At 48.8% G+C, this 23,316-nt stretch overlaps 10 protein-coding genes across 10 annotated transcripts; 5 read left to right on the top strand and 5 right to left on the bottom strand.

Moving 5' to 3' along the window:
• Positions 1 to 320: 320 nt before the first annotated feature.
• On the top strand, positions 321 to 950 carry ANOM_001153 (mitochondrial 54S ribosomal mL53 domain-containing protein; the record flags this gene model as incomplete). The annotated part of the gene is made up of 2 exons (XM_015546410.1): positions 321 to 383; positions 648 to 950. The coding sequence occupies 2 exons, from the start codon at positions 321 to 323 to the stop codon at positions 948 to 950; spliced, it is 366 nt and encodes a 121-aa protein (XP_015410886.1).
• A 343-nt stretch (positions 951 to 1,293) lies between these two features.
• Positions 1,294 to 2,812, bottom strand: ipp1 (inorganic diphosphatase IPP1; the record flags this gene model as incomplete). The annotated part of the gene is made up of 5 exons (XM_015546411.1): positions 1,294 to 1,530; positions 1,586 to 1,669; positions 1,728 to 2,071; positions 2,130 to 2,249; positions 2,306 to 2,812. The coding sequence occupies 5 exons, from the start codon at positions 2,810 to 2,812 to the stop codon at positions 1,389 to 1,391; spliced, it is 1,197 nt and encodes a 398-aa protein (XP_015410890.1). The 3' UTR covers positions 1,294 to 1,388.
• A 1,106-nt stretch (positions 2,813 to 3,918) lies between these two features.
• Positions 3,919 to 5,244, top strand: ANOM_001155 (tRNA-dihydrouridine(20) synthase (NAD(+)); the record flags this gene model as incomplete). Its single annotated transcript, XM_015546412.1, has 1 exon — positions 3,919 to 5,244. One exon carries the CDS (start codon positions 3,919 to 3,921, stop codon positions 5,242 to 5,244), a length of 1,326 nt encoding a protein of 441 aa, XP_015410891.1.
• Positions 5,245 to 6,120: 876 nt separating this feature from the next.
• ANOM_001156 (DEAD/DEAH box helicase) lies at positions 6,121 to 9,501 on the bottom strand (the record flags this gene model as incomplete). Its single annotated transcript, XM_015546413.1, has 1 exon — positions 6,121 to 9,501. One exon carries the CDS (start codon positions 9,499 to 9,501, stop codon positions 6,121 to 6,123), a length of 3,381 nt encoding a protein of 1,126 aa, XP_015410889.1.
• A 476-nt stretch (positions 9,502 to 9,977) lies between these two features.
• ANOM_001157 (vacuolar ATPase assembly integral membrane protein VMA21) lies at positions 9,978 to 10,934 on the top strand. The gene is made up of 3 exons (XM_015546414.1): positions 9,978 to 10,276; positions 10,448 to 10,533; positions 10,624 to 10,934. The coding sequence occupies exons 1-3, from the start codon at positions 10,176 to 10,178 to the stop codon at positions 10,758 to 10,760; spliced, it is 324 nt and encodes a 107-aa protein (XP_015410909.1). The 5' UTR covers positions 9,978 to 10,175; the 3' UTR covers positions 10,761 to 10,934.
• Positions 10,935 to 11,178: 244 nt separating this feature from the next.
• Positions 11,179 to 11,828, bottom strand: ANOM_001158 (putative cystathionine beta-synthase (beta-thionase); the record flags this gene model as incomplete). The annotated part of the gene is made up of 2 exons (XM_015546415.1): positions 11,695 to 11,828; positions 11,179 to 11,610 (listed from the first exon to the last, which is right to left on the bottom strand). The coding sequence occupies exons 1-2, from the start codon at positions 11,797 to 11,799 to the stop codon at positions 11,179 to 11,181; spliced, it is 537 nt and encodes a 178-aa protein (XP_015410892.1). The 5' UTR covers positions 11,800 to 11,828.
• Positions 11,829 to 12,455: 627 nt separating this feature from the next.
• Positions 12,456 to 14,044, top strand: ANOM_001159 (putative mitochondrial phosphate carrier protein; the record flags this gene model as incomplete). The annotated part of the gene is made up of 7 exons (XM_015546416.1): positions 12,456 to 12,743; positions 12,811 to 12,975; positions 13,034 to 13,287; positions 13,343 to 13,688; positions 13,742 to 13,761; positions 13,823 to 13,907; positions 13,933 to 14,044. 6 exons carry the CDS (start codon positions 12,456 to 12,458, stop codon positions 13,893 to 13,895), a joined length of 1,146 nt encoding a protein of 381 aa, XP_015410893.1. The 3' UTR covers positions 13,896 to 13,907; positions 13,933 to 14,044.
• A 455-nt stretch (positions 14,045 to 14,499) lies between these two features.
• Positions 14,500 to 15,174, top strand: ANOM_001160 (DUF3602 domain-containing protein; the record flags this gene model as incomplete). The annotated part of the gene is made up of 5 exons (XM_015546417.1): positions 14,500 to 14,539; positions 14,621 to 14,651; positions 14,706 to 14,775; positions 14,848 to 14,970; positions 15,043 to 15,174. The coding sequence occupies 5 exons, from the start codon at positions 14,500 to 14,502 to the stop codon at positions 15,172 to 15,174; spliced, it is 396 nt and encodes a 131-aa protein (XP_015410915.1).
• Positions 15,175 to 15,932: 758 nt separating this feature from the next.
• Positions 15,933 to 17,399, bottom strand: ANOM_001161 (uncharacterized protein; the record flags this gene model as incomplete). The annotated part of the gene is made up of 5 exons (XM_015546418.1): positions 15,933 to 16,600; positions 16,667 to 16,720; positions 16,773 to 16,895; positions 16,975 to 17,052; positions 17,213 to 17,399. The coding sequence occupies 5 exons, from the start codon at positions 17,397 to 17,399 to the stop codon at positions 15,933 to 15,935; spliced, it is 1,110 nt and encodes a 369-aa protein (XP_015410914.1).
• A 3,876-nt stretch (positions 17,400 to 21,275) lies between these two features.
• On the bottom strand, positions 21,276 to 23,242 carry ANOM_001162 (60S ribosomal eL33 domain-containing protein; the record flags this gene model as incomplete). The annotated part of the gene is made up of 5 exons (XM_015546419.1): positions 21,276 to 21,976; positions 22,068 to 22,210; positions 22,271 to 22,324; positions 22,633 to 22,807; positions 23,137 to 23,242. The coding sequence occupies 5 exons, from the start codon at positions 23,240 to 23,242 to the stop codon at positions 21,879 to 21,881; spliced, it is 576 nt and encodes a 191-aa protein (XP_015410913.1). The 3' UTR covers positions 21,276 to 21,878.
• Between the last annotated feature and the right edge of the window lie 74 nt (positions 23,243 to 23,316).

Here is a 23,316-nt window from a genome sequence, read left to right on the forward strand (position 1 = left end):
TAGTGAGGCGGTCTATACGATCGCACTGGTCAGATCTTGAGAATCCCGACCGTGGAAAAGGGCTTCGTCGCTGGTATAGTTTGATAATTATATCTCTACGAGGAATAGGATTTATTGATCGAGAATTAGCTCGGATGAAAACTAAGGCTATACACATTGTAACGTAATTTTTAAAATCGAAAGTAGTGATCTTTGGTTGGATACGACGCCTAAACTCTAAGCTATAGAAGAGATGCACAATTCAACGAGCAATCGATGGAGTTGTTCAAATTATTCTGCCGGGTAATTTCAAAGTGGGCGACGGTAAGATCATCCAATCAATGTTTGCATCTCCGTCAAACACCAAACATTCCTGTGCTTCCCGATACCTGGAGAAAGTCGAGGTAATTTTCTCGGGTTTGATATACAACCGCAAATACGCCGTCATTTCCCATCATTGACGTTGCAAAACCGAAGATATTCACATCATCGAGAGCTCCCTTACTGTCAGCATTATACTCAGAAGCCAACGCCGCGCGCAATAGTCAGTATCCGACCAATCAATTATAGGACGCCCAACTGATCCGATGCAGCAGATCTCCAATTACTCAAGCTCTCCGGCCTAACAAGATCGGGTCCAATTGTTCAAGATGACTATTCCTGTCCAGACGATCACCACTCTCCGCACAAGCTTCAACCCGTTCTCCAAGTCCGCCCGCCCCTGTAGGCTTCTACTTTCTATCCTCCGCAATCCCAATACTGCCCCGGCATCCAGCGCTACGCACATCGATATCAAGGTTAAGCAACTCCCCCGTGTCTCGACAGAACAGCCCGAGGTTACGGTGGGCTTTAAGGGAGGGAAGGAGCTCAAAATCGAGGTCGGAAAGCGCCAGATGAAGATCGGCGATGTCATTGAGGAAATTGCGCGCGTGGGACGGGCTATCGAGCGAGAGGAGAGCTTGAAGGGTTAATTGAGTTTCTTGTACGCATATCCGTTATTATTATCGTGGTTGATTTTAGGGTCCGCCTATGGCGCTTGGAGATCGGGACTTTTTGTACTTTTACGTTGCAGATGCGAAGCGGTTGAGTTACCGGGAAAGCTCGTCGAAAGCATTATGATACCGTTATGTTGTGTATATACTACCTAGCCATTGAGGGATACCGCATTTATAGAAGTGCTTGTTTGCATTATGTAAATCTTTAGTTTGCGAGGTACATGGCTTGAGAGTCAAATCTACGAACTACGAAACATCGCAAATACATCCTTTTGATGTTTAGCGGAGGTTGTATAGTAATACGGGCAAGACAAACAACGAAAATAACGAGGAGATCGGGTAAAATTACGTGGACTCGCCCAGGGGTTGAATCCAAAATTGTGGAACTTTTTATTTACTTTCGTTGGTATCAATTTACACAGCAGCACCAGAGATGAAGAACCACTTATCAACGCTGCCATCAATAGGGGCAGGGGGGAGGTTCTGGCCCTTAGGGATATTGGCAACCTCGCCGGCGTCAGCACGGTCGGTGGAGTTCGCAACGGTGACGTTAGCGCTATAGAATCTGGTCAGCATGTCTAGCCTTCCCACGGAGGAGAATGTATACTTACGTGCTGATCTCGCCCTTGGGAGACTTGCCAGTCATGAGCTTCTCCCAAGCATCAGCGCACTCGCGGATAACATCGAGAGCGTACCTGATAAGCGTATTAGACATCATACAAATTTCAAAAGATGTGGGCCATTTAAACATACTTCTTGTTCTTGCACTCGCCGGAGAAAGCGAACTGGTTCTCGGGCTTTCCATCGGGGATCTTGTAGATACGGAACCACTCGTTGGTGGCGCGGAGGAGGCCAGGCAGGTGGCGCTCAACATCCTCAACGTCGTTAAGCTTAGCAGCCAGAGGGTCTTGGACGTCGATGACGATGACCTTCCAGTCGGTCTCTTCCTCGTCAAGAAGGGCCATCACACCAAGGACCTTGACCTGCTTAACCTGACCGGGGTAGCCGACAAGCTCACCGATCTCGCAGACATCGAGAGGGTCGTTGTCACCCTTGGCCTTGGTCTCAGGGTGGACAGTGTTGGGGTCCTCCCAGGTCTAAAGCAGACCGTCAACAGATCGAACCATGCGGCATCTATGGCGTTGCGAAACATACCTGGGGGAAGGCACCGTAGTTCCAGAGGTAACCCTTGTGGGGGAAGCAGTTACGGACGTAACGGAGCTTGCCCTTCTTGACATCCTGCTTGATGGGGTTGAGGAACTCCTCCTTGGAAATCTTCACACTTAATCAGCGCCCGTACTTTGCGATACTGAGTGTTTCTGCCCCCATACCTCCTGCTTGGCGTTGGTCCAGCGGGGGATCTCAACGACCATGTTAAGGATAGTCTGCTCCTCGTTGGCGTAGAGAGGGATATCGTGGAAGGGAGAGACAGGCTGGCCATCCTTCTCAATGTAGACACGGTGCTCCAGGGTGTTGGCCTGGCCGATCTTTCGAACGGTGTAAGACATGGTGGGCGACTGCGGCGGGATAGCGGGCGAAGAAAAGTGTCGAGAAATTAAAGCAGCACGAGTTGTGACGGACGAAGCCGAGTGAGCAACTCGAGGGGAGGGAGAAAAGGATGAAGGAGACAAAACGGCAGATGAAGGAGAGGAAGAAGAAGAAGAGAGGAGGGAAGAGGGAGAGGAAGAGGAAGGAGGGGTGGCTTGTTTAGTGGGGGGAGCCAACGTTGCGGATGTGCGTGATACGCGGGCGACAATCGGAGAGGCGGTGGACAATCGGTTTAATGGAGCTGTGCGCAGTCTTGAAACGAGACTGGTGGATGACGACCCCAGGAACATTGGTTGCGGGAAAAGAAAGCTGCAAGAACCCGTCTCGGTCGGCTCAATTGGAACTATAAGTACCGGTGGCTCTGCTGTGCAATTGCAATTCTATGCTCGGCTTGTCTTGTGAAGATTTAAAGGAGGTGGAAATTATCGGGAAGAAAATGGGTGCCGGGAAGCCATTCCGAGGTTCGTTGCTATGTTTGTTGCCAAGAGGGTCACGATTATCCCACACTGCCAATGATCTTCACTATCTATATACATCCATATGGTTTAGAGATTCCTCGATTTACGTTCAGTCGCTGTTCTAGTGAGCTCTCAACAATAGTAGTCCATAGAGATTAAATTCTCTTCTATATAAAAATCTTGACGTGGCAAAAGGGGTGGTTTCAAGAAGCCTGGTCAATTCCATTGTCAATGGCCGTCCCGGTGAATCAATCCTATGGATTTGCTCCACTATCCTGGTCCCGCTCCCACTCTTGGTTGCTGGGTTGCCTCTGAGAGAGCCCAGGGCGGTCTTGTTCAACAAATTCAGCCTCACTTGATATGAACATCCAATAACCGAATCCTACTCTTCGTCTCGCCCGGAGTGGGACCTCAGATCTAACAAACATAAAATCTGAGTTTAGGGTTTTTGGCGCTGGTGCCTGAACGCCTGAAATGGCGCCATCAGCATGGCTGTCACGTGCATGGTTCCCTTCGTATTCTGCTTGTCAGACACTAGGATATGGTTGCCAATGCACTAGTGGGATTGGCATCTCAATGGGAAGATTCGAATCTCCCAGATAATAGCTGGAAAATAGAAATGTTCGGACAGATCACCAAGGTGTCAGTCCATTCTACGCAATAGAACACCATTACTGGCAGGTACCGCCCGGCAATATGCGATACCCGCCACAATACCCGAGTAAAAGAGGAAAATTTTAACTTATCGCTTATCTTCACGTGATATAGACATTTTCTCTCCGCCTTCCAAGGATAATGGACTAACTCCATAACTAACTATACAAACACCCACGAAGTCGATATCTTGGCCGTCTGAGTCAGTCACGACCAGACAGATAGTCCCACCGTCATTCACCTTTCCTTCGAAGTATGCTATGCTTAGATTTCTCCGCTCCGCAATGACTTCGCTCACTACAACACCTCGCGTGCCCATCCCCGCCAACGGGGTCGACTACCGTGGCAAAATAGTCCTTGCGCCGATGGTCCGGTCAGGAGAATTACCTTCTCGCCTTACAGCCCTTAAATATGGTGCGGATCTGGTCTGGGGTCCCGAAACAATTGATCGCGCGCTCGCCGGCGCCACTCGCCGCGTGAACCCCCGCAACGGATGCATTGAATATACGAGACTGCCCTCGAACGGTGGTCGCACCGAAGCAGCAGCACAGGAATCGGTTATTTACCGCCTCGATCCGGTGCGAGAGAAAGGGAAACTCATCTTCCAACTCGGTACAGCCACTCCCGAGCTCGCTGTGCAAGCTGCCAAGATGGTCGCTGGTGATGTTGCTGGGATCGATGTGAACTCAGGATGTCCGAAACCATTCAGTACAAGTGGCGGTATGGGTGCGGCCTTGTTACGGACCCCTGATAAACTGGTTTCGATTCTGGAGGCGCTTGTCCGCGACGTTGGAAACCCCTACCAAATTGGTATCTCCGTGAAGATCCGCATCCTTGAGAAGCCGGAGATTACGGAGGCGTTGGTTTCAAGGCTTGTCAAGACAGGTATTACAGGCCTGACAGTCCATTGTCGAACCCCACCCATGCGTCCTCGCGAAAGAGCAATCCGCGACCAGCTACGTATGATCCGTGACATCTGCCACAACGCAGGCGTCGCATGCCTCATGAATGGCGATGTGACCTCCCGTGACCAGGCGCTGGCTTTGATGGAAGAGTTTGGCGTGGATGGAGCAATGATTGCAACATCCGCCGAGACGAATCCTTCCTGTTTCCAAAGCGAAGCAGATGGGGGTTTACTTCCATTCAGAGACGTCGTTCACGCTTACCTGAAGTTCTGTATCGAGTCCGAGAATCGCTTCGGCAACACCAAGTATCTACTGAATGTTATGATCCCGGGCAAGAACAAAGAGTTCAGGGACGCAAAGGGCTCCAAGAACTATGCCGATTTCTGCCACATCCTGAGGTTCGATGACCTCATGCCCGCTGCGCTCAAAGTCGATGAGATCCTGAACCTCAAGGGAAAATCAATTTTCTTCGAAGAGACACGAAACAAGGCTGTCCAGAACGCCATTGAGAACAACGAAACCGCCCGAGCAGCTGGTGGTGCTTCACGGCCGAAATCCTCGTCCCCCGCTACCAGCGGTGTGGGACCGATTCGTACAAACTCCATCCCTGCCCCTACGAAATCGAAGCCTGAGACGAACGAGGCCAATCTCGAAATCCCCGAAACAGCTTCACAATCATCTCAGAAACAGGAAGTCGCCGCATGAGCTCGGGAATAGGCTCTTCTATCGATACACAGTCCCATAATCATTGAAAGTCCCTGCTATTGTTTCTCTTTCCTGTTCTTATTTGCGCCTGGCTTTTTCTACCTTTGTTGTCTTGATCGCATTACATGGTGTTGAATTCCCGGATTATTCTTTGGTGTTCATAGTTATAGATTCCCTCGGTGTGGTAAAAGCCGGTCGGTTGAAGTCTTGTGAATTTTAACGGTACATACACGAATATATCAAAAATCATGGATCTCATCATACTAGTCTGATATATCAAATTTCCCACCCCTACCATTCCCTAGTCAATCGTATCGTACATGTGTGACATAAATGGGCCTTGCCAACGAGGTAATTGAGTCGATCAATCATTCTCTTTGCTCTATTAGTTCTGATGATGTGATGATTTCTAAAACAGCCAGTTCATACTCCGTCTCTATAAGCAGAAAAGCGTCGGAAAACGAAAAGATAATAAAGGAAGCCGTTTAGTCAAAAACAGCCAACACAGCCCCAAGACGTTGCTAACTCCACTGTGACACGACAAATGCGTCCAAACAAGATCAGATGCAACCAAGATGTTGAGTGCGAGCCGTGACAGGTAAAAACACGGTCATCATCACACTCAAAAAGACAAGTTGTATGCCGTGGCAATGTGCAGGTAAGTAAAATCGCTAATAACACGGCGATGCAGACAGAGGTTTAGCAAAAGTACAGTAAAGCATGATAAAAGCAGGAAAGAAAAAAAACGAAATGCAATCGGTATAGGCTCTGTAGTCTTTGCGAGGTTTGTTACACGGCCCCAAACGTCCTCGAATGGTTGCGACTTTCGTAAAGATGGCTAATGCTAGGATGTATGAAATCTTCAAGGACATGTTCTCATGAGGAGTTCTGTTTCTCTCCATTTGAGCCGGCAATGAGCATATCCTCGACGGCTTTCATGCCTGCTTCTTCACTCTTCTTCAACTCGGCGGCATCCTCGCCTGCTACGGCTTGATCGAGAGCCAGTTTCGTCTGTCCTAGTGCGTAGATCTGTTCTTCGATTGTGTCCTTGGTAACGAGTCGGATGACTTCCACCTCGCGTGTTTGGCCCACACGATGAGCGCGGTTCTCGGCTTGTACATCTTCCTGAGGGTTGAAGCTCGAGTCGAAGATCACCACTTTGTTGGCACAGGCCAAGTTGATACCTGCGCCACCGGCTTTTGTGGAGAGGAGGAACACCGGAATCTCTGTCCGTTCATGGAACGCATCGAGGATGGACTGGCGATCCTCGACGTTCGTCCGGCCATCAAGTCTAACGAAACCAAGGTGCTGGTTTTCAAGAACGTGTTCGAGGATATCCATCACCATAGTGAATTGGGAGAAGATCAGAGTGCGATCACCGTTTTCCTTGAATCGCTTCAGCAGTTCACAAAGCTTATCGATTTTACCCGAGTCCATCCATTCATTGTTTTTCAGCGCAAACTTCCCAAGCGATTTAGGATAGTTCACGCACATAGTGTGGCATTCGAAGTCATTATATGCCAGTAGCTCTTCATAAATGATATCCGGGTTTGACAGGGACCACTGCTCTTCTTTGAGGCAAGCTTTCGCCATGCGGCTCAATGTAGTGTTATTGTAGTGACGCCTGTATAGCAATGGATGGATAGCTGCCTGGCGTAGCTTCATCAGGATATTTGCAGACTTGTTGCCTGTCTTCTTTCCGGCTGCTCGGTCGGCCAACAGCTTACGGACCTCTTCTTGCTCATGTTCGTAAATTTCCCTCTGGGACTCGTTTAACTCACAATATTCAACTTTAGAAATCTTGGGGGGCAGATCAATGACCTGGTGTTTCTTGCGTCGCAGTACAAAAGGCTTAAGCATTGACTTTGCTCTTTCGATGCGTTGTGCAGAAAGCAAGGCAGAGTGGGATTCATCCACGGTCTTCGCCTTGTTTGCAAAGATATTCTGAAGCTCTTCCTTGCGCTCCTGGAAAACCTTCGGAAGAATAAAGCCCAGAAGAGAGGCAAGTTCTTGGAGATTGTTCTGGAGCGGTGTACCTGTCAAAAGAAGCCTAAAGCGAGCCCGGATTCTGATCAATTTCTCATAGAGAACAGACGTAGAACTCTTGAGCATATGACCCTCGTCATACACACAAACGGTGAAGTCCATGTTGCGCAGGAAGTGTGCATCAACCTTGGCTTTGGCAATGGTATACGTAGTGACAATAACGTTGATGCTGTCCCTGTTGTCCTCGATCGTTTCTCGAATCACTGCGCGCTCAGCCTGGCCAGCGTAGTATGGCATAACGGAGAGGGCTGGGCAGAACTTTTGAAACTCTCGAAGCCAGTTTTCGATTGTGGACGAAGGCACGACGATGAGGTGCGGCCCCTTGATGCCCTTCTCAAACAGATGAGCCAAAAATGCAATGACCTGGCAAGTCTTCCCAAGACCCATATCGTCCGCCAGGATACAGCTCAATTCTTTCTCGAAGAGCAACGACAGCCAATTAATCCCGACGATTTGATAATCCTTCATCTTCAAGTCTTCGCGCATAATACCAGGCTGGGATATGAATCGGCTTTTACGGGAGCCAGTCGCAGGACCATCACTATCATCCTCTGAGCGCTGACTGGCAGGGGTACCGATGCCAGAGTCATGCGATGCCCCGGGGTTGATCGATGTCAGCTCCAATTCCCCATCACGCTTTCCAAAGATATCGACGCCCCATTTTTTCATTTCCGATGCAATCGGCTTTCCAAGCGCCTCACATTTTGCCACCAACGAATCAACAGCTTCGTACCCAACCCACATATCCATGCATTTGTCCACAATTTTATCACCAATAGGCTTGGGCGTTTTACGCCCACGACTACCCTTTGGCTTCGCGGTTTGCTCCGTCGTAGGCGCAGTGACAACGCGTACTTCGTCCAGAGTCGCAAAAGGTCGGTTAGAAATTATGACGCTCGCAACATCTTCGGTGATTGCGGCAATGTCCGCAAGGTCAAGGACATTGCATGTATTGAAGAACCTGAGAACCCTGGTCTCCAATGCACTCTCACCCTCCGGAATAGCTTCTACACCAGAATCTGAGTCATCGGACATGGATGCCTCGGGTTCTGAAGGTTCGGGTGATGGCTGCTTCCGCCCTTGAATAAGTCGGCCGGGCTTCTTTTTCGGAGGAGACTCTGAGCGATCTGGACTCGGGGAAGACACACGGGTCTTTGGCCCTCTAATTAAACGTCTCCTTGGTTTGGATTCTTCGTCGGACGGTTGCGCAGGTGCCTTCGGGGTGCTGCGATTCTCCAGGCGCATCGCAGCCCATTTATTCTGAATAGTTCCTCGAGCTTTGATCTGCTGCTTCGCCGGCGCAACGGGAGAGGCTCTTTTATTCAAAGCCAATTCATCGTCCGACAAGTCGGCTGTTCCATCTGCTTCACCTTCAACCATGCTAGCCAGGTAATCCAGAGCATCGTCGTAATTTCCACGCTTCGTTAAAAGAGCTTGCATGCAAGCTTTAACGGATTTTTGTGGGATCACTCTTTGCATCTTCTCTACCTTGGCCCTCAACTGATAGTCTTCAATATCCTGTAAAGACGATATATCCAGCTGCACCGGCTGCGCGCGGGAGGGCCCATCTTGCCGAAGCTTCTTGACCGCAGTCCCTTTTGGTACAGGGTCCATTTGAGCTGCAGGGCGTTTTGCGCTCGATGGATTATAGACGGCGGACGCGGTAATCTCTTTAAATCGGTCGAAAGAAGAATTATTTGCGCCTCCCGGTGAGTCCAAAACTTTTTCGGGGTTCCGCGAAGATTTGGCAAACAAGGAGGGCTTGATGTCAGTGCTGCTTGTCATTTGAATGTCATCGTCGTCCGAAGACCCTCCACGGTACGTTGGGCCGTCATCCTCAAGATCTATTACCGGCGCACGCTTCGCAGGGCCTACCGCAGGGGGGCGGAACAGGGTACCGCTGGGGGCCATTGCGCTGGCAAGGCGACCACCGGGCAAGGCAGGACGAGAAGGAGAGGATGTAGGACCTGGCGGGGAAGATGCAGCAACTTGAATGACTGAATTGCCCTTCGCAGAATAGGGCGGTTCTATAATCTGTGTTGGTTGTGTTAGACGTTGGGTCGCCGGGGTCAGGGACTGGGTTGCGGGCTGTTGAAAGTGTGGCAGCGGAACAGTGGCGACAGTTTCATATCCTTCGTCTTCTCTCCCGGGCGGCGTATTGTGAATGACTTTTTTGTCGCTAACCGGGGTATCAGGAACTGAATCGTCCATGGTTAGTGAGGCTTGTCCGATACTGGTGAATTAAGTTGAGGCCCGGCCACTGCGGCAGGAAGGCAGCTTCGCTCAGACGACCGAGAGGAAGTTCCTTCTTTTCCCCAACCTGAACTTTTCCTTCAGATTAAGTTCAAGAAAGGGCTTTTTTTCTCCGCAAAAAACGCGCTCAGACGCGCCCGCGGTCACGTGTATTGGCGCTTCAATTAAAGACCAAGCAAGGAAATCCTGCGACCTCTCCAAATGATAACCATGGAGCAGGGTAAGAAATTCATGAAGAGAAAAAATTCACTTACCATATACTGTGCATCTGTCCACCTGAATCGAAAGTGTTGCGTAGGATTTCTCAAGATTGAAAGAATGTTGGAGCTTTTTGACAATCGGAGGCTTTCAATGGCCGCGGACCAATGAGAGATGTGCATGCAATGACCTCACCTGAATTACGTCGCCTGGATTGAGTAAATCAATCCATTCAATAAACAATTCTTCTTTCGTCTTTGGCCACGGAAAACGGTCCATAAGTATAATCATAAGGCTCAGAGATCAATTTAGCCTCCATTCGATTAGCTTGCTACGTGCAGTTGAACTCCTCCCTTCTCTCCCAGCCCCCTCAAGGGTATCCATCATATCTGCTCGGTCCACACACTTAGTATCAACACCCTTTACAATCCAAAATGGCCAGCCGTCGTCCTCAGGGTAAATCATACGCAGAAGCGGTCGCTACTCCTGCACCGGAGAAAACGTCCGATTCCGATGTTACGCCTGCAGTTCCCACGTAAGAGTTTTCCCCGTCTGGTTTCCATCCTCAATCTGCATTCATGCCACATGGCCGATGCGCGGCGTCGAACCCGATACTAGTAGACATGTACCGTCTTCTACGAATCAAGCCGTGCCGCTCAGAGTGCCCCACCGATGAATTGTCACAGCTACTAATAGTTCGTTACAGAAATGTCATCTTCAAACTGCTAGGGTTTTCCGCCGCGATGGTCTCATTGCCCATTGGCATGTACTTTGTCGCAGTGAAGTTTGGCGGTATGCTCCTTTGTCCCCTGGTCTCTTTATTTACTTCTTTCTTCCATGGCTTCCGTGTACCCTTGAGGTATGAGTTCTAACATCAGGTAGCGAGTCCAACTGTCGCCGGCATTATTGCGGCTGTTACGGCCAATATCGTCTTGTTTGCGTATGTCTTTGTTGCATGGCAGGATGATCGCCTGGAGAGAGAAGCCTTAACGAAGAAGAAAGAAAAGAAGGCGCAATAAGGGGCTTGTGGCCCCTGGCGGGATTACCAATCGGTTTACATGTATGCGTTTGGTCTTTGTACTTAATATGCGGCGTTCGCGGACAGCTGTGTTGTAATTCTACTTTGGTTTGGCCCAAGGATGATAAGTCATGTGGACTGTAGGAATACCAGTTGAATATGTGAGGTTCCTACATCATTCATCTAGATCCACGTAGGTAAAACACGCCCACAGGGGTGCCGCGGGCCGTTAAGTAGTCCCGTTTCGGACCTTTGTGGAAGACGATAGTTCCAGTATTACAACCAGCCCATGTTGAAGAAGCCGCGCCTGGAAATGCACCGACAGACTGTATATAAACAAGTTGAACCCGAGCAGAAGAAGAGAGACAAGAAAAATGAAAATGAAAATGAAAAAGAGGACTGCGTTAAGATTCAGGGACTTATGGCCTCCGCTTCACGAACTCCTCCAGATCACTCTTCGTTACCACCCCGAGCACGAATTTCCGCGATACATCTGTTACCACGGCGAACTCTTGTTTCTCTCGCTTCTCGCCATTGGGGCCGGCTTCACTCTCGAAAAATTGCTCCAGTTCCTCCAAGGGAGTCTCCATTGTGATTACCTGGTACAAGCCCCGCTTCCGGTTAAACCGCTGCATGGCGGCAGACACGGAGTCTGACTCTTTGATAGTTCCTTCTTTCAAAAGTTGCTTCAGGCGGGGAATGCTAAGGTAGCCAAGTAGGGATCGTTTCGTAGAAGAAGTAACGGTTAAATGAGTGAAATCACGTTCGTAGGCTGCGAGCATGGCGGAGGAAACCAAATCGCTAGGGGAGACTGACAGTGCCGGAGGGGGGTCCAGATCTTCAACTGTAGCCTAGAATTCTTTTGTCAGTAAATAGGGAATAACAATGGGTCTATGCAGGTAGGCGTGAAGTGCCAACATAGAGGGGTAACGAACCCCTCGGTACTTGTCTGCCCACAACGACGGGGACGTGGACTGTTCCACGGCGGAGGAGAGTTTTTCGCGGGCAAATGCCTCGCTGCCGGTCGAATAGGAAGCCATATCCACGGAGTGATTCACAGGAGGGGCAGCAAAGCGACTAGGAGGGGTACGAAGAGGGGCCAACTATAGGGTCCAATTGAGGATAGGAACGGCTTCAAATCGAGACAGTAAGTAACACAGGGTAAACTCGGAGAAACACGGCTGTGCAGACAGTAAGAGCAAAGGATATGGGGTAAAGAGGGTGTTGACAATATCACAGGTGAAGTCTGTTCCAATGGATGATAAATTTATCGATTGCGGCCCACGAGCCTTAGTCTCCGTCCTCTAAGCCGATCGGGTTTGGCGCCAACCACACCTTCTTAGGAGTGGATGTCACGATACCATGCGACGTCATTGCCGGTCGCTGCCGCAGTGTCAGATTCTCTTCCCTTTTCGGTTGTTTGGGTCCTGCTACGGACTGAGTCACATTTGGTTTACTATTTAGACTGTCATACTGCTTCTTTAGTATCTCTAACAGGAAGAAAAGGTCAGCAGTTCGAGCGACTCGTGTTCCAACTGTTTTGTACTGATTGAGATACCGACTGCCCTAGAAGTGGGGACGATCTTCTTTATAGATATACAACCACCAGTACGTGCGGTTTGGTCCTGTGGAGACCTCCCAACCTACAATAAACCCAATATTTTAACATGATTTAACTAGGTAATTTCTCACTAAAATGTTTCCTTCTAAAGATATCATCAGTAGCATGTTTTCCTCACAGCACCCTCCAAACCAATCCGGAAAGCAGTCGCAGCTTTCGGGAGCTGCAGGAACAAAAAGGCAGGAGCCGTTTCCAGCCTGGAGTGTGGTTGATGATACCAAAAGAAAGGCAGATGCTATTGCAAAGGAGGCGTCACGCGAATTCAATATTGCAAGCCAAAAGGCTCAGGCCAAGACCGGTAAAATTGAACCGTGGACTCCCAAGTATTATGCAGCCTGTACAGTCGGCGGACTTCTTGCTTGCGTAGGGTTTCCCCTATAAAATGATATAGTCGCTTTACTCACTGTTCCAATCTTCTGATTGTGGATAGGGCCTTACCCACACTGCTGTGACGCCACTGGATCTCATCAAATGCCGACGCCAGGTTGATCCTCAGCTTTACAAAAGCAACCTAGAGGCTTTTCGTACTATTCGCGCCGCAGAGGGCTTCAGAGGAGTATTTACGGGTTGGGGGCCTACCTTCTTTGGATACAGTGTACGCTGGTGATACAATACCTGACATTCAATATACGGAGCTGACTAACAGAATGAAGGCCCAAGGAGCGTTCAAGTACGGTGGCTATGAGTTTTTCAAGAAGTTCTATAGCAACCTGGTTGGAGTGGAGAACGCAAATCGCTGGAAGACGTCCCTGTATCTCACAGCCAGTGCATCTGCAGAGATTATTGCTGATGTAGCACTCTGTCCTTTCGAGGCCGTCAAGGTGCGCATGCAGACAACAATCCCACCTGATATCCGATCGACTTTCACGGGGATTTCCAACGTCGTTTCGAAGGAAGGAGTAGCAGGGTAAGCACTCGATTATACGTTGTAGATGCAGCTGGACCGCACTGACTTCGAATAGACTTTACAAGGGTCTATATCCGTTGTGGGGTCGGCAGATTCCGTACACCATGATGAAGTTTGCTTCATTCGAAACCATCGTGGAGATGATCTACAACTACCTACCGGGTCAGAAGTCTGATTACAACAAAGGCGCACAGACTGGGGTGGCTTTCACTGGAGGCTACTTGGCTGGTATTCTATGCGCTGTTGTGTCCCATCCCGCTGATGTGATGGTGAGTAAATTGAACGCAAACAGACAGCCTGGTGAAGCCTTTGGTGCCGCTATGGGTCGGATCTACAAGGAAATTGGCTTTGCTGGCCTGTGGAATGGTCTTCCCGTCAGAATTGTCATGATCGGAACTCTGGTAAGTCAACAACAGACCTTGTTGAGGTATCCGCTAACCAAAGGGATTTGTAGACCGGTTTGCAATGGATGATGTATGTATCTCTTGCCGCTCTTTCTCCACGATTATAGGACTTGAGTACTGACACTCGCTAGCTACGATTCATTCAAGATCTTCATGGGTCTTCCCACCACCGGTGGAGGTCCTGCCGCCGAACAGAAGAAGTAGAGGCAACAGGCGGTGCTGGGCTTAATACACGCAGTAGGTGTTTTGTTATCGTAGGAATGTAGCGAGGGAGACTGTCATTCTGGTGATTTATAGCAGCGTAGTGCTCATGAATGTGAATGTTTACTCAATCGTATTCCAAAATCACCTGCCAAGACGGGTGTCTTATCCACGGGACGAGTTATCAACGATCGTTAGTCACGAACTGGACCAATGGATTGCATCGCAGCCTCGTTATCTTATCATTTATCTGCCCGATTGATGGGCTTGTACCGACGTCACCGAGTTAGTATATGTCGATTGTTAGCCCAATGCCTGATAAACCCCGTGTTCAATAAACCTTTAGGGAATATTTCGGGACGTTCAGGGCCTAGTCCATCTCCTGAATCCTGAGGAATCGCATCAGACCCTCTCGTGGTTTCTCGTTCCTAAACTTTACCTTTGAGTTTACTTCCCATCCATTTGGAATCCTTCTGGAAAGCACCGACTGCCCACCAGTGCATAGATATAAGTACTGAACCCCTAGCCTGACTTTCGCGCGCAAGCAACTTCTCTCAAAACATCAAGGATTCTATCCCAGCTCCAGACTCACATCACTTCTAGCACTATGGGCGAACACGAACCCATCGTATCCCACGGCCGCGGAGGTGCGCCCCCTTCTTGAATATATTATCAAGCGTCATACGTCTCTCACTGAACTCGCCCTAACATACCATCTCCTACCCCAGGTCAAGGCAACATCGGCGCCGACTCCACCCAGTGCGCCCCAGTATCCCTCCTCCACACATTCCCCGTCTAACAAATACACCACAGATACGTCGACGGTGGTATAGTCCGTGAAGGCGCCTACGGAGACCAAGGCGACGGCGCATACTCCGCCGGCGTGAGTCCATACATACCTTCCCCTCCAACCCCAACCGACCATCATAGATCACTGACCTCTAGACTGCAACAGCGCGGCGGCGCAGGCAACATCGGGTCTCCCCACGTACGTCCCACGGCGGGGACTCCTCACGACGCGGAAATCATTCCCGAGCTGGCGATTCGCAATTCGACCGACGGCGATTATCACATCGGTGTATGTTCATTCTTTGACCCCCGGCCCCCTGCCTTTCTTGCGTAAAGGAGAGTTGTGTTCTGACGATGTCAGCGCGGCGGACAAGGAAATGTCCATCTCGACGAGGCACATAAGAAGAGGGATGAGGAGAAGAAACAGCAGAAGGCGCTCGCGCATGATGGATGGGCGGATAGATTGAAGTATAAGCTTATGGGGAAGAGATGACTCTCTTCTTCCCATCTCACCTTCCTTTTATTCCTGCTTTTGGTGCAGGATGGGGTTTTCGCAATGTGGTAGTGTGGTTTATGTGTGTGTTTGTGTTTAAGCTTGATTCCCATGTTATGTGATCTTTCTTGATGGTTGTTCGATGTATCTGAGTGTTGTTTAGTCCTTGTTGTTATTGAGTTTTATATATATCTTAATGTCCAGTTCTTGATGGCGAGAAGCTATAGAAGCCTCAATAAGATGCGCTTGCGGCCGCTCTAAATCCTCTTTGTATCAAGTAAGTTGCCGATATGATCGCTCACATTTGCATATTGATCAGCAGATCCGCGTCTGGAACCAGATTCAAGACATATACAACACCGATCTTCATTTCATAATAACAATAAATAAATTCGCCCATATCACTGAACATCGAATGAATGATCCCTTTGCCAAGTACTATCCCATGAAACTAATTTTAAATCCACCATTGTATCGTAATCTCGTAACGTCCATCAACTGCGTGCTTGAAGATACATAAAAACAATAAAACAGCAAAAAAAAGACGCATAATAACAAGCTAGAAGCTAATTAAAAACAGAAAAAAAATACACACAAGTTCCTGTACTGTCCCATTCCGTAGATCCCATTGCTGTGAGTCGAGAGTAAAACGCCAAATGAGTTATTACATCCGTTATGTGAGGTGAGAAAACACGCATTGAACGACAAATATTTGGGTCGGTTAAAGGGGGAGGGCCAAAGTGGAGGAAATGAATGGACTAGTCCTTGCTGAACCTTCGCTTAAACCAACTTTTTCGCTTCGTATCGCTCGCATCGGAGGCGTTCGTAGCTTTGCGTAGATGGCGACGGGTGGTGGGCGCACCCGCGGCTGAGGCTGGTCCACCCACGGGGCCTCCAGCGGTGGGATCGGCGACTGGAGCGGAATTCCCAAGCTTAATTGGTCCAGTTCCAGCTGCGCCAGAGGCTAACGCACCGCCATTACTGAGGTTCGGTTCAGGGCCGAATCCCGCGAACCCATACCTTTCTGCGACTGCTCTCTCCTGCTGCTGTTGCTGGAGCAGCTGTTGTTGTTGCATCTGTTGTTGTTGAAGTTGTAGCTGATCGATTGAGCTGTTCACAGAGCTTGGATCGGTTGAATTGTTGGCCCAAGGATCGGTATTGCTCCCCGAACCAGACGCTGCCGTCACGTTTTCGTACGATTTGTGGTAGCCATTAGATCCATATCCATTTTGTGCGCCATGGTACTCGGGCTCCATGCGGTGCCGACGTGGTCGCCTTCCGCCGCCTTGATTGTATGGGTAATGATTCTCAGGGGGCGGCCCGCCGCCATAGTTGCTTTCCATGTAACTCTCCGGTCGGGAATATGTTCCACGTCCATTGTAGTAGCCATTTTGGTCGTTGTAGCCTCTGTGGTGGCCGTTGTGTCCTGTGGTCGCATTATCAAGTCAGTAATGGAGATAAACATGAATGTGATGAACTTCAGGTGACGCACCACCGTAGTAACTGCTGCGTCTACTATATTCTGCTCCAGGTGTGGATTCATGGTCTAGCCCTCAATTAGCATCCTACAACACATATTTTTCCGAGGCCGAACATACCTGTTCTAGCATATGATACCGGTCTGCTGTTGTACGATCCATAGATGGCGGCCTCAAAAGAACGAATTGTATCCAGCGGACGTTCAAGTCGAGGACGGGTGGGATTGGAGAGATCGGGGTCAGCTATTCAATGAAAACAGACAATTAGTCCATCGTTCTCCCATAGCGAGGCTCTGAGTATTGAAGAGAATTGTAAACGAACTTATGACATTTCCGAATTGGTCTTTATGCTGCATCTCCCTTAAAGAGCCGATAGTGGACTTTTCCAAAGCAACCAACACTAGATATGACCTGTCAGTTCGGAAATATGTGCCAAAGCAATCGGGGAAAAAATGTGAACAGGGCGGGGGTTGAGAGAAACAAAAATGAGAACAGGTTCAATGCGAACCCAGATGATGAGACACAAAATCGAAGCATGGGAGTTAAATTTGGTAACATACTTGGCTGCGCCTCGCTCATAGCAACCATAGGGTCGGCTTTGGTATGTAAAGTACGTTTATGTTTCTCCTCAGCAGATTCGGTGAGACGAATTTTATTGCTGCCAGAATTGCTGGACTTGTCTGACCTGCCACCAAAACTGAACCCCCGACTGTGTCTCGGGGGCGCGGGCTGTTGGGGGGACGCCATTTTTAATACTCCCCGTCGTACTTAGCGCCTGACTACCCTGGAATTTGTTTCGTAGCGATCTATCTGCACTATAGCGGCCGTTGTGGAGCGCAACAGCAAGCGGAGTGGAAACCGCCAAGGAATGTATGGTTCAATTGTCGCAGACAGCGAGTGTCTCAGGCGCTTGATTTCAACGAACCCTTGATAAGGCAGCCAACGAAACGAGCGTGTGCGCGTGGGGTTGAATTTTTGGATCCTCTCCCTAACCTGACGTCTAGTTTGCCCTTCTGGAATGGAATAGTATTTATACCCCTCGAGTCCAGAAAAATAGTATGCGCCAATATGCTTGTCTCAGTTTACCGTCCCAAGAAAAGAAAAGCAATGCTCAGTTGTTGTTGTTGTTATCGTCGCAACAGAAGGCGTGATGCGACAGGTACAGGTTGTCAAATAAAATCTATCAGACGATCGGCACTGGATCCTGCAAGATTAGTATCAGACCAGATAACAGGCAACCGACGGGATGGGTTGGAGGGGGGAAACGGACAATGAGCGATCGACAATGGAAGCGACGATGACCAGTATGGGTATGTGGAAGAGAGTGGCCGTGTATAGGGTCGGCAAACGAAAGTCGGCAGGAAGAGATAAGAGAAAGAGAAAGAAAACAATGAGGTTTGAGGTTCACTTTCAACTAAGGTTCACCACGAGGACTGTCGAGGCCTTTTTGACTTAATCTGGATTTGGGGTTGACGACAGGCGCCACGCAATAAGAGGGGAAAGGCAAGTCTTCTTGTCTGGACGACGGAACGTCGCCTATCAGCGTAGTTCGTTCCAGCCTGTTTCGCCGTAGTTTGGTTTTGGGTCGGACGATGGCGTTAGTCAAGTCTAAGCGGACTGGGCAGAACTCTCATCGGTGGCTTGTCTATTCTTAGATGTATATCAAGTAGATCTATACAGCTTATGTGTAGTTGACCATGGCCGGGCTGACCATGCTTCCTTGTGTTTTTGTTCTGTCGAACCGCCTTCCAATCCTTCTTTACGCTGAACATCATCTCAGAACTCATTTTCCGAGTGAATTATTAGACTTTCAGGGTCGAGAAAGCAGTCTTCCTTGGATGCTTATTTGTTTGGTACCTCGTGACAGACACTAACCGATTGGACCGCGGGTAAGAAATTTACCTTTAGAGCAGTCCAGAGAAATAAAATAACAGTTGAAAAGGGAAAGTAAAAGTGGACGACTAATCAATTAAATTTCTAAGAATAAAATCCTGCATTAAGAGGGAAAAAAAAAAAAAAAAAAAATATCAAAACCAAAGAATGGGAGGAGAAGCAAGCCCAATGACAAACAACAGTCACACTGTGTGCGTTACGCAAGTTCTCCTCCCTGGACCACCAATCAATAGGAAAACGTCGACCAGCCACCCAACCCTGCAACAATCGTTTTCTTTCGGCTCCAGAATGTGTCAGGAACTAACCGGGGAGCTGAGGTGATACAATAAGGTTGCAAGACTGTGTTGTCAAACCCACTGATCGTCCTGATCTTCTTTCTTGCGTAATGAATCAATAAGCAGGGTGGGATCAATCAGAGGATTTTCATTGCCTCATTGCCTACAGTGACAGCGCGACATCACCGTTACTCAATCCAATCTCTCCCGTCTCTCTGATAAAACTAATTTTTCACTTCCTACTAAATTAGAATCAATTCGATGTCTCAGTAAGGTGGTATTTATATTACATACAAGACCCGTATTGAAAACACTGAGCAAAATAGAGTCACATTGATTTAGCGCTATACACTAACTGATCTTTTCACCCATCCGTCATCATCCCATTGGCCACGGGTGCAGCTAAATCCTGATGTCTTGATATCATGTCCAACTGACAAGTCGGAGGATCTGCCGAGTCTTCACGTTGTTCACAGGCACTGCAGTCAGCAACCTCACCTTGTTTGATACCTGCGGAGACCGCACTAGTTCATAATTTATGCCAGGAAACAAAGCATTCGACTGATATATAAAAATTGCACCATAGGATATTTTCCTTTCCCCATGACCCGTCCTAGACCACGCTTTCCCCAGAGGGCTTCCTACATGCTTAGCAGAAATGATGCCTGCAAACCCCAGGTTTATGTCAAATTATGCATAATTGTTGTTGTCAAGAACTCCGTCCAAGAGGGCGCCAATGAAGGGATCCATAACGATCTTCAAATTGCATTATGCGGTGGGTCATCACAGTGGGGGATGGCGCCTACTTTAATTCTGATTAACTCGGGTCGAAGAGAATTCACCCCATGCAAGGAGGCTAGATTTCAGGATTCCAGACTCGAACAGCGCCCTCGCCGCAAAACTGGGCATAGGATTAGGGCTTGTCTAATATTCCTCCTAGTTGGAATATCAAAATTCTCTTATCGGAATAAGACAATGGATATGATTCTTGTTTACCCATCGAAGTATAACCATATCTATATACATCGAAATATTCGAGATTAAACTAAGGTGATAGAGTTGAATATTGATGACATGCCAATACGCCAGTTGTTATTATGTAGAGACATGAGTCTATCTTCACCTTCTTGCGATGGTGTCAGAGATAACTTGGAGGCAAGCTCTACCCAGATCGTATCCTCGCCGGGGTTGAACACTTCATACTAGACAGCGGGTGCCCACTTTGGCAATGCGTCTTACTCTAACTGAAACTCACGAATTGATCAGGGCTTCTCCGACAGTCCCTGCGCATCTGTCGATTCTTGGCTTCACTTACTTCAAAATGCATGCAGCCAACCTAGCATTAATCAAGTCTGTGGAACACTATTCAGTGGTGTCCTCATTTCTGGCTCGTCTCCCCTATCCCTTCTCTGTACCACAGTCAATCCCTACTGCCACAAGCTCTGACAAACTCTTTACATTCCTATGTCCCACTGGAATAGCAGGAGACTTAACAATTTCCTACCATCCAACGTGCTCTACAATATAATCACAACAAGATAGGGAACGACCAATGTGCTTAAGCATTCTGACACTGTGATCTGCACCCTTCACCGACCTATAATCGGTATACTCCATGCCATACTGCCAGATCCCAGTCACGTCCTTTGTACATATCCAATGACCCCCCGCAGCTACACGTCCAGACTCAATAACACTGTCATCAACCTTCTCTAAGCGACAATTGAGAGGCGTCAGCTCCAGGCAAGTCCATGGTATGTGCCCACTTATGACTGTTCCAGTCTGTTGCTCTTCATGTAGCACAGCACCCCTACAGAACCAGGCAAAATGGGAGAACCAGGCACAGCACATATTATCTGAAGAAATACTGGTGTAACGGAGTGACATGGTGGCCCCTATTATTGTATCACAATGAATGGTCCCATAGTAGGTACGGGGCTAGACCAATCTCTATATCATGGTTTTGGCCGAATGGGGTGTTCTAAGACAGATAGTTATCTAGGTCCATGGGCCATGTAGGGCATAAATGAAAAAGGTATATGCTAGAGGTTCGGTTCCCTCGGAAGTATATAAGGTGTACTGTACTTGCCCAAGTAGCGTGCTTGATACAAGTCTGCTCCCTGCTACTATATGTATTAGTGTACGTTCTGGCAAATATGCTTGTAGTGTTGCCCCTATAATTAATGAGCTGAGGGGTTCCATGTAGAATAGAATGTTTACTGCACAAAGTATGCCCCAGAGCAAAACCAGGCATCTGACGCGATGACATATCATTGCACGGTGGGCGGGAATATATCCTGCCCTAAGAGGTTATGCCTACAGGATATGTATACTAGCAGCTCAGAGCTCAATAGAAGTTGGAGCAACTGCTTACAGGTCATATACCAATTGTACACGTACGCAGCAGGACGTAGTCGGAGTGACGTAAACTAAAGTGTCCACAATCAACATATGGTTCCTGAATATTAAGGTTTGATTTACAAAATGTTCTAGTAATTGGATACGGCAACAAACCCCGGGATTTAAAGATAAGCTTATAGCCATCAACGCCATGAGATTTGAGCCAATGTCGCATACGGGCTCGTCTAGACTGGGTTTCACTTTCAACATCGGGAGCATCGGGAAAAATTCTATTTGCTGCAAGTGGTTGCTGTTTGCCCATCTCATCCTCGTTGTCCACCCTAGACTTCTATTCGAATAGGGCCCGCCTAACGTCCGAATGCGAAATTGAATCATCATGCTGAAATGGTATATTGATTGGTGTGATGTGCGCCGAGTGGTGGAGAAGCCATGGTGTCAGAGAAGACACATGATGCTCGCCGGTGTTTAAAACGGGTCAAGCGTTTCTAATGCCTAATAACTGACAGATATCCATGCTGTAAAGGAGACATAAAAGTTCTTTTATTTTAATTCGTAGGGCTGGTCGGCCCTGCCTCTCCCACGAACATTATCAACCCGCCAACTCCATCTCAACATTGGCTCATACCGTCGACTCCTTGCCCGACTGTCTGCGTGAAGATTCCGGAGTGCCAACTAACACATAATAAAACCGAGTCATTTAGATGTTGGAGGGGTAGAGCATGACGCGGACAGTAGCGCCGAAGGACTTGGGGGGGAGGTTGTGGCGGAACTGAGCACGGACAACGCCGGAGTTTCCTGTTGGATGCTATTGTCAGTCCTGCACATCACTGCAATTTCCGCCACCATTGCCCGAGTTCCGTGCACCATATAGTCCAGTTTCACATACCGTGAGGACGAGTAACCTTGCCCCAGATCACCCGGATGTTGGAACCCCGAACCTCGCGCTTAGCCCGGTAGACGAAAGCGACCTTCTTGCCGAGGTAGAAGTTGGCAGCCTCGGTGTTGTCAACACCGTCGATCTTGATCAGACTATATCACCGATGTCAGATTCCATGTCCCAAACTTCCGATATCAGATGCGGATCGGTACCTGGTGTTGGGGTTGACCTGGCGCTTGGAGCGCTGGTAGCTCAGGTGACGTCCCCTAAAAAGCAATTCGTATTAATCCTCTGTTCTGATCATCTGTCGCGGTCCCATCCGTATCCCATCCTCGCAGGCGACTTTGATAGACATATATCATTTCCGGATACGCGCGACACGATATAGTTGTGGTAACTTACTTGACGTAGACTATAATTTAGAAAGATACATGTTAGCATCTCGTCTCCAACCAAGCTTCATGTAAGATCCTCCAAGCTCCTTCCCGACTCCAAGTATATCCGTTGTCGCACACCCCATAACCATAACCATAACCGGAACCATAACATTCAACAACTCCAGAGGTGTACTCACGTCTGTGACCGTGTTCCGAAGGCATTCTGACGGCGGTTCTGAGCAACAGCGGGCAACGCAAACAAGTCGAGGAAATGACCCGCAAAAATGTCGTTCGGGTTGTCGTGGTTGTCGTCGCTTCGTAGGTATGAGACGGCGTTCACAATTTGCGAGGGTGTGTTCGGTGCGACTCGCCCTAACCCGTTTCGGGACGCTTAGCGAGCTGACTGGTCACCTGTGGTCGACCCCAGCCAGGGCTAGCCAAATCCCGTGATGGAGCATGGGAAACAGCCGCTAAACCTACTTTGGTTACCACGGAGAAATAAATATTCCTGTCCCCGATATAAGCATTGACTCTAAATTCCTGCTGCAAGTCTCCACCGCATCGTTACCTTTTTTGCCGTCGGGCTACTGTGGTCCGAGGCCGGTTCGGGCGGCTATTCTAACGGCATGGAGTATCTGTCTACCTAGGTAGGACTGCACCCCGCTGACAGAAAGGTGTTTAAGAGGTCACAGGAGACTGACTCTTCAATGACGACAAAGGCCCCATCGCCCCTGCAGAGGGATCAGGTGTTGCTGTTACCTTTTGGGTTTCCGCTCTCACTTCATCGAATAGGGGACCTCGGTGCATACATATAAAGTAGGGGCCGTGTTTTGGGTGCATATAGGGATGTTGGGGTTTGATTCATCATTGCAGTGGTGCTC

The sequence above is a fragment of the Aspergillus nomiae genome, assembly GCF_001204775.2.
Source record: "Aspergillus nomiae NRRL 13137 chromosome Unknown contig00021, whole genome shotgun sequence".
NCBI lineage: Eukaryota > Fungi > Ascomycota > Eurotiomycetes > Eurotiales > Aspergillaceae > Aspergillus > Aspergillus nomiae.

Bases quoted from the DNA above. Each gene is read 5' to 3' on its own strand.
- ANOM_001157 (XM_015546414.1), top strand. From the start codon at position 10,176: ATGGCCAGCCGTCGTCCTCAGGGTAAATCATACGCAGAAGCGGTCGCT. The intron at 10,277-10,447 runs GTAAGAGTTTTC...AGTTCGTTACAG, and splicing joins GTTACGCCTGCAGTTCCCAC to AAATGTCATCTTCAAACTGC. The intron at 10,534-10,623 runs GTATGCTCCTTT...AACATCAGGTAG, and splicing joins TGTCGCAGTGAAGTTTGGCG to CGAGTCCAACTGTCGCCGGC.